Source organism: Ptychodera flava, chromosome 22 (assembly GCF_041260155.1).
Source record: "Ptychodera flava strain L36383 chromosome 22, AS_Pfla_20210202, whole genome shotgun sequence".
NCBI lineage: Eukaryota > Metazoa > Hemichordata > Enteropneusta > Ptychoderidae > Ptychodera > Ptychodera flava.
In genome coordinates, this window is record NC_091949.1 from 17,988 (window position 1) to 27,427 (window position 9,440).

The 9,440-nt window shown below is 35.2% G+C and overlaps 1 protein-coding gene across 1 annotated transcript; it reads left to right on the top strand.

The window, feature by feature from the left end:
• The first annotated feature begins 6,551 nt into the window (after positions 1 to 6,551).
• LOC139123308 (uncharacterized) lies at positions 6,552 to 7,313 on the top strand. Its single transcript, XM_070689463.1, has one exon. The coding sequence runs from the start codon at positions 6,552 to 6,554 to the stop codon at positions 7,311 to 7,313; it is 762 nt and encodes a 253-aa protein (XP_070545564.1).
• Positions 7,314 to 9,440: the final 2,127 nt, after the last annotated feature.

A 9,440-nucleotide genomic window follows, 5' to 3' on the forward strand; every position in this document is an offset into this window, starting at 1 on the left:
TCAGATCAACATCTGTAGCAAGTTTAATGCTTTAATTTTGGAGTAAAATCACTTATTACAAAGTTCATTAAATATGCAAATGAACCCTTAATTAACTTCACACAACTAAATGCTCTGCACCACAATTAGATATCTATCGGATCAGTATCTGCAGGAGTTTTCAGCACATTTGGTGCAGTTATTTTGGAGTTATATCACTAATTACTAAACTTCATAAAATATGCAAATGACCTATTTGTTAACTTGACACTGCCAAATGCTTCTCAGTACAATTGGATATTTATCAAAACAATATCTGTACCCAATTTCACTGACTTGGGTGCTGTAATTTTAGAGTTATATACCTAATTCCAAAGTTCATTAAATATGCAAATGGCCCTTAATTAATTTAACACTACTAAATGCTTTACACTACAGTTAGAAATCAGTCGGATCGGTATCTGCAGCAGATTTCATCACATTTGGTGAAGTTATATCGGAGTTATATGACTAATTACAAACCTTCATAAAATATGCAAATGAGCTATTTATTAACTTGACACTGCCTAATGCTTCTATCTATAATTAGCTATATATTAGATCAATATTTGTTGCAAGTATCATCCAGTTTGGTGCAAGAATTTCAGAGTTATCTCACTAATAACAAAAGCTCATTAAATATGCAAATGAGAAGGTAATTGACATGACACTCAGAATATCATCATAATGTCTTAGATTGTCATCTTTGAAAAGTTTCATAAAATTTTGTGCAGTATTTCTTGATATATGTCTACACAGTCATTACCGTCTCCATAGGGAAACCATTGTATGGAAAAAAACGATATTGCATAACTTCATTAATATGCAAGCCACACTAACCAAAATCTAATCAGTTCTTGCAAGTAGCACATGGTACCTGTGTAACAAATCTGACTTGAATCCGTGCAGGCGTTTTTGAGTTATCGTGTAAACAGACAGACAGACACACACACACACTAACACACACACACACACGGACAGACAGACAGACATCGCTATGACAATAGCCCACGTGTTTACACACGTGAGCTAAAAATGGCTATTAACAATCAAAAGGAACAATAGCTGTAATAATTACTGCTTAACTGAATTGATCGTTGGGCTTGTAATGGTACAGGGAGCACTATAAATGTTTATTAAAAAAACTTATTGCAGTCTTAAAGTCAACATTTGATAGGAAGTGAATTAATGTTTTATGTAAAATTTCAATGTCATAAATCTTGTTTACATCGTCACTTCCAAATACCCTATTGAAATTATGCAAATTTATATGAATTATCAAACATTTCTGAAAGCACAGATTTTGGTAGTTTTTTGCTCACGTGTTCACACACGTGAGCATATGGTTTAGCCATGTCTGTGTGTGTGTGTGTGTGTGTGTGTGTGTCTGTGTGTGTGTCCGTGTGTCTGTATCCCCATTATCTCAAAAACGGCTGAACGTATTTCAGTCAAATTTGGTAGACATCTTCAGAATTAAAATGGCTAGAACTGAAAAGGTTTTGGTGGGCGTGGCTTGCATACTTTTTGTTAATTTTCATAATTAATGATTTTAGAGAAAACAGATATACATTAAAACAACTGCACACAATTTGATGAGATTTGCTACAAATGTTGATCACACCTGTATATATCAGCAGTGGGAACCATTAAGGGGTGACGTGAAAGATAGTTGCTAATTTGCATATTTAATGAACTTTCCTAATTAGGGATATATATCTGATTGGACATGATCAAAATGACCAAACTTGCTACATGTATTGAAGATACTATGATACAATATTATTGAAAGTCATTTAGCATTTTCTCTTCAGGTAATTCCTAATTTGCATATTTAATGAACTTTCCTAATTAGGGATATATATCTGATTTGACATGATCGAAATTGACCAAACTTTCTACATGTATTGAAGATACTATGATACAATATTATTGAAAGTCATTTAGCATTTTCTCTTCAGACAATTCCTAATTTGCATATTTAATGAACTTTGCTAATTAGGGATATATATCTGAATTGACTTGACCAAAGTTGACAAAACTTGCTACATGTATTGGAGATATTATAATACAACATTATTGAAAATCATAAAGCATTTTTACTTCAGTAATTCCTAATTACATATTTGATGAACTTTGCTAATTAGGGATGTATATCTGAATTGACTGGACCAAAATTTATGAAACTTGCTATATACATTAAAGACACTATGATACAACATTATTGAAAGTCATTTAACAGTTTTACTTCAGCCAATTCAGAATTTGCATATTTAATGAATTTTCATAATTTGGGATATTTATCTATATTGACTTGATGAAACTTGCTATGTACATTAAAGACAGTCATTAAGCATTTTCTCTTCAGCCAATTCCTAATTTGCATATTTAATGAGCTTTCCTAATTGGGGATATATATCTGAATCGACTTGACCAAAGTTGACAAAACTTGCTACTTTTATTGCATATACCATGATACAACATTATTGAAAATCATTAAGCATTTTTACTTAAGCCAATTCCTAATTTACATATTTAATGAACTTTGCTTATTAGGGATATATACTGGGATTTACTTGATCAAAGTTGGCAAAACATGCTATGTACATTGATGATTATACCAGGTTAAAACAATATCAAAAGTCATTTCACATTTTCATGTCAGCTCATTTATAATATGCATGTCTAATAACCTTTACAGCTCGGCATATATGGCTTGAAGGACTTGGCCAATGGTAATTACACTTGCTATATAAAGTGGAGATACAATGACAGCAGTCAAAGAACTTTAATATTTTTATTTCAGCTTATTACATATTTGTATACTTCATGACCTAATCGGCAGTGATTATTGTTCATTATGTTGATCATAATACTTTCAATGAAGTTGTAAACATGTGGCAAAGGTTCAATTTTACACAACTGCAATATATAATGAAACACGTGAGCATTTTCAGTTCATATCTGGTTATAACTAAAATTAGTCATTGGTTTTTCATGGACTACATGTACATTGCATCATCACTTTCGGTTAAATTCCTAAATCAGATTTGTAGGTGGATTCACATATTCACTAATATAGTAAAAACCATGTTCTAGTCAAGTACATGTATATCAATGCACATAAATTTAAGCAATAATCCCCTCCGCAGGAGGGTATACACGAGATTTTGGTACAATGCGCGACATATAGCACGAGCCGATAGGCGAGTGCTATATGGAGCGAATTGTACCAAAATCGAGTGTATACCCGACTGCGAAGGGGGTTATTGCTATTATATTATATCAACTTGCGTGTATTTGTTGTAACTTGGGTATTTTCATCATTCTAAGCGTCAAATGCAGAAAACAGACGTCTGAGAGATCGAACGTCGGAAATTCTGCGCCCGAGACCGAGCATTTTTATAAGTCGGGATTCTGTACAGGCACACAGTATCCTACGATAAATACGCATTACGTCCATATCGACATTGCATTTTATTCGCATGCAACACGAACGATACTTGTCAAAAAATACCTGCTGCACTCACACAGAAAATGGGTCAAGAGTTCAAATCAAAAGAAAAAAGTTACAATTTTTTTCGTAAATTTACATAAGAACAATAGTCCTGGTTTTTTTTGGCATACTAAAAATAGATTTGTCTCATTCTGTACCGCATACCGCGAAATTCAGTGGTGGCAAAGTGAAGTTACAGGATCTATTTTTGATGGATAATTTGGACGTTAATTGTCCGAGAAAACAAGCAGTTTTAAATTAATCCAGACTTGCGATGACTGCAACTGTGATGAACAGTTGTGCAGATTCTGAGTGTGTTGCCCGATGCAGGGAGAGCTGGACGCTGACAGTGACACTGCTCATTGCATTTGATGTCAAATATCGTCGCAGTCGCCAGGAGTCATCCCATTGTTATTTTGAACTTCTTGGTCTACATCGTTAGGACATCCCGATCTGTTAAAGCCAAAACTTTGGTAAATAATATCTGACATACCGTTTCTGTGAGGAAGTATCAATTTATTTGTGTATGAACGAATACTATCTTCATTTTAAAGAGCGGTAGTAAGATATATCGCGTCTCGACTCCCGCAAAGTGAACGGTGCGCTGTCGCCCTAATATTTGTGTGCATCATACCCCAAACGTGCTGCTTCAGAGATGTCTTTCATCATCGATCCCAACTTATTTACACCAAGAGGTGAGTTACAGACCCACACTTTATCTGTGTATGAAAATTCGGTCTTCAGTCTTTGAAACAAAGTGGACTGTTTCGGTCTTTCTCGAGGGTCTATGGTTTAGATAGGTACGTTCAAATGCACCGACCGGGCAATTTTCGAAAATGCTGGTTTAGGGGCCCATTTTAGCACTGTTATCAGTGCTAAAACAGTATTTTAGCATCGGTGGAATGAGCTCTCGTCCAATCAGAATGGCGCATGGTAGCATGATATAATATAATGTTTGTTTTATATTTGGGAACATTGTTCTAAGTCGTCTTACAGAGAACCATGCACGGTATATAATCAATTCCATTAAATCGAAAAATTAGATTTCCTTTAAACACATATACTTTTACCTCCCACTCGTAGCAACGCATAATGCGATAAATTATAAAACACATACAGATGTACAGATATAGCTGCATCTGTATGGTATACCTAAGGAATATAGTACACCCAGCGACTGTGTACCATGAAATGTTGACCACTTCACGACACATATGCACGAGGGAAAGCGAGTGCAAAAATGCATTGAGCTCATCAAAAATGAGTAGTACATCGTCGCTGAGTGTGACATATCGCTATTATATCGTAACAGTGCATTAAATTCAGGCATGAACGTCGAAAAAGGAGTCTTGCTCAAGCCGAGAGCTCGAGTGTGTGCCAGCTATGGTCTATCGCGAATATACCATGGTTATTTTCATGTCACAACAAATCAGCGCCATCAATATGATATAATATTATTATATGGTATGATATAATTGTTGACACAATGTATTATAAATTGATATTTAAGGTGCAGCAATTACTATTAATTTATTTCAGACTGATTCATAAATTCGTCCATAAACAATTAAAAAATATACGAAGACAATCGTTAAAACCTAAAAAGACTGACATGATTATAAATTTAAAAAAAAACATTAATATACTAAAAATCACTTACAGTAAAAGAGGGATCGCCAGTGACACTGTTAAGAAAAGTACATGTCAGACGCGCATAACGCAATATGTTGGCTATATCTTATCACCTCATACCATACAAAATAGTGACCCTTCCCAAAGGCTTTCGTGAAATTTTGTGAACCTTCAAAATTGCTTGCGCGCAAAACGGCAACGCAATCCCATAAAAAGACTTCCCATCAATTTCTGTTCACTTCCTCATTAAATGCATTATAGTTTCGATCACCAAGACTGTACATTAGAGCTCTCATCTGGCCAACCCTACACAGTCTCGAGATATCCCACCAAGCAATATTATTAGGCTGCGTTCACAAAAAATAAGGGGCTGAAGGAATTCAGGGGCGATTCTAGAATTTTCGGGGTAGTAGAGGGGGGACTTGAAAGTTTTGCTCTATCTACAGGGCCTACCTGAAAAGTTTTTGGTTCCCTTTTTTACGATTCCAAGGTTTGGCTGGAAATTTAATAACATTTTAATGTAATTCAATTCTTTTAATGTTAGTAATAATTATAAAAGATCTAGAACCATTTCGTATCATTTCATTACTTTTGTCTCAAAAAATCTAAAAATGTGTGAATTTTCGTTAAAAATCAAACAAGTAGACGTAGTATTGGGGCAGAAGCCGGACTGTTGATAATTTTTTCAATAGTTAAATCCAATATATCAAATGCAGTTGCTTGCTGTCTCCCTACAGTATGCTGAAACACATATTATTCAGTTTGTCGAACAGGAATATTGAACACGATTGGAACTAATTTGGGATGATTGGATGGCGAGGTAATGCCGGTTTAATCTAGAAATGTAATCTCATCTGCTTTTCGTTTTACATTACACACTTGGTTTTATGAGTAATTTGCAATATTGCAACATTTAGCTATATAGCACCTATCACTTTAGATAAATTTGAAAAATATGAAAATCCAACTATCCCAAATTAGTTCCAATTGTATTATTGGTTGATAATTGAATTAGAGGCCAGACTGAAGTATTTGTCAATGATACAAATGTGGGATACGTGTTCACAGGCTGTGTTGGCAAGCTGAATACTCGATAGTTAAACACACTGTAGGGAGTAGAACAAGAATGCAGTTGTATATACTGAACAAAATTATTGTCAAAATTATCATCAAAGTTAGTAAAGCTACTTCCCTGCTACTGCCTGCAGACAGTATCACTACTGTTACTATATACCATAGCAATAGTGACAGAGATGGATCGCTAGAGGGCGTTCGAATGACACCTGGCTGCAATTTCGTGTCCCGATTTCTTGGTGTTTTTTCATGATAGACGGACTTTTGGTCATAGTGTATCATACTGTTGAATAGCTAAAGTGTTACTGGTCAGCCTGGAAGTTCAGTTCTGGAAATGGGAGTCTCTATAGAACAGTGGAGAATGAGAATTGGTACGTTCGAGCATCCACCGAGTCGTACTGGTGTTCGCGGCCATTTTGATGTCAATGGTAATACCGTTTGTTTGGCTGTTCGTCTTGCGTTGATATCTTTGTTGCTGTTGTCTGGAGACATTGAAAGTAACCCTGGTCCTAACCAAAGTAGCCAACAATCCTCCGAGAAACGACGTACAAGGCAAACTACGCTTTTTTCATCGAATCCTGCTGCAAATAACGAAAGTGTTGAACTCGGAGATGTTATGCAGGAGTTACGTAACATGAAACTTGACCTAGGTAGGAAAATGGATAGAATGGCCAATGAATTGAACAAAAAGATTGACAGTCTGGTTGAAGACATCCAAGACGTAAAACAGGAGCTTCTCGAAGCTCGAGAAGAAACAGCGCGATTGACCGAAGAAAACAAGAATCTGAACGACCAAGTCAACGATTTGACAAACGATCTAGATTCCCTTAGAGGCCAAATGAAACGGGATAATCTATTATTCAAAGGCATTAGTCAGGACGATGACGAAACGTGGGATCAGTCCGAGTCAAAGGTGAAATCATTCATAACGGACAAATTAGGCTTAAATGGTGACAATATCGAGGTTGACAGAGTCCATCGGCTTTCAAGTTCTCGAGTTCGGCCACAACCAATTTTAGCGAAATTCGCCCGCTATCAACAACGAAAGCAGGTATACGAGGCAGCTAAAGTTCTGAAAGATACAGATTCAAGATAACAGAAGATTTTACCAAAGAGTTAGAGATAAAAGAAGAAAACTTGGTCACCATCTAGCATCAGCAAGAGCACAAGGAAAAAGGGCATTTTTATCGTACGATAAATTGAAAATAGACGGTGTTACATACGTCTACGATAGCGTTCGCGACGACATACGTCCGTTGTCGGATAGAAGATAGGGTAAAGGCCAAGGCCAAGATAATAAGAATCCGGATAGTGAAGAGGACATATTTTGCGATTCTTTTGAACCGAACGTTTTTCATGAATCACCATCAATAAGAAATCTGCCAAGACTTCATTGTACCTTTTGGAATGTCCATGGTTTGGCTTCTAAGATATGTGATGTTGATTTTATTTCGTATTTACAAAGTTTTGATTTAATTTGCTTGACAGAAACGTGGATTTCAGAAGGTTCTAGTTATGCTATACCTGGCTTTAAATCCTTTCACAAATCTTCAACTTGTAAACCTTGTTTGTTTATCATATGGACTGTAAAACTACTTTGTCAATTGCTAGCGATCCGTATCTTATGTACTGCTCTTGTTTTTGTACTTTTTGGCCGGAGGCCAGTAGTACTGAAATAAATCTATCTATCTATCTAGTGACAGAGATAGCTCTGACTATGAAGTAGCTAAAGAAGAGTTAACGTTCGCGTAATGTGACACTCATGACGGTGAAACATATTTGTACACAAGATCAAGCCAGGAAGCAACACATGGAAGACCAGGAGACTTGAAAGTTATCAGGGATTTTTGAATTCTAGCATATGAGAATAATTAAATATTTCAAACATAAATTAAAGAAAAAAGATAGAGGTCACAATGCTTGATTTTCTAAATTTATATATTAGCTCACATGTGTAAACACGTGGACTAATGTCATAGCGATGTCTGTCTGTCCGTGTGTGTGTGTGTCTGTCTGTCTGTTTACACGATAACTCAAAAACGCCTGAACGGATTCAAGTCAGATTTGGTAGACAGGTACCATATGCTATTTGCAAGAACTGATTAGATTTTGGTTAGTGTGGCAATATCGTTTTTTTTCCGTACAATGGTTTCCCTATGGAGACGGTAATGACAGTGTAGACATATATCAAGAAATACTGCACAAAATTTCATGAAACTTTTCACAAATGACAATCTAAGAACATTATGATGATACTGTGAGTATCATGTCAATTATCTTCTCATTTGCATATTTAATGAACTTTTGTTATTAGTGAGATAACACTGAAATTCCTGCACCAAACTTGATGATACTTGCAACAAAATTATACTTAGAAGCATTGAGCAGTGTCAAGTTAATAAATAGCTCATTTGCATATTTTATGAAGGTTTGTAATTAGTCATATAACCCCGATATAGCTTCACCAAATGTGATGAAATCCGACTGATATCTAACTGTAGTGTAAAGCATTTAGTAGTGTGAAATTAATTAAGGGTTCATTTGCATATTTAATGAACTTTGTAATTAGGTATACAACTCTAAAATTACGGCACCCAAGTCAGTGAAATTGGGTACAGATATTATTTTGATAAATATCTAATTGTACTGAGAAGCATTTGGCAGTGTCAAGTTAACAAATAGGTCATTTACATATTTTATGAAGTTTTGGATTTAGTAATAGAACTCCAAAATAACTTCACCAAATGTGATGAAATCTGCTACAGATACTGATCCGACAGATATCTCATTGTGCTGTAGAGCATTTAGTTGTGTGAAGTTAATTTAGGATTCATTTGCATATTTAATGAACTTTGTAATTGGTGATATTACTCCAAAATTACAGCGTTACATTTGATGAAACTTGCTACAGATGTTGATCTGATAAATATCCGATTGTACTGAGAAGCATTGAGCAGTGTCAAGTTAATAATTAGCTCATTTGCATATTTCATGAAGTCTTATAATTAGTCATATAACTTCGAAATAACTGCATCAAATGTGATGAAAACTGCTGCACATACTGATACGACAGATATCTAACTGTGTTGTAAAGCATTTAGTAGTGTAAAGTTAATGAAGGGTTCATTTGCATATTTAATAAACTTTGTAATTAGGTTTATAACTCTGAAATTTCGGCACCAAAATTTTGTGAAACTTGTTACAGATATTGATTTGATAAACA

What these genes read in the sequence shown, in the direction of transcription:
- LOC139123308 (XM_070689463.1), top strand. Translation starts at nt 6,552, where the DNA reads ATGGGAGTCTCTATAGAACAGTGGAGAATGAGAATTGGTACGTTCGAG.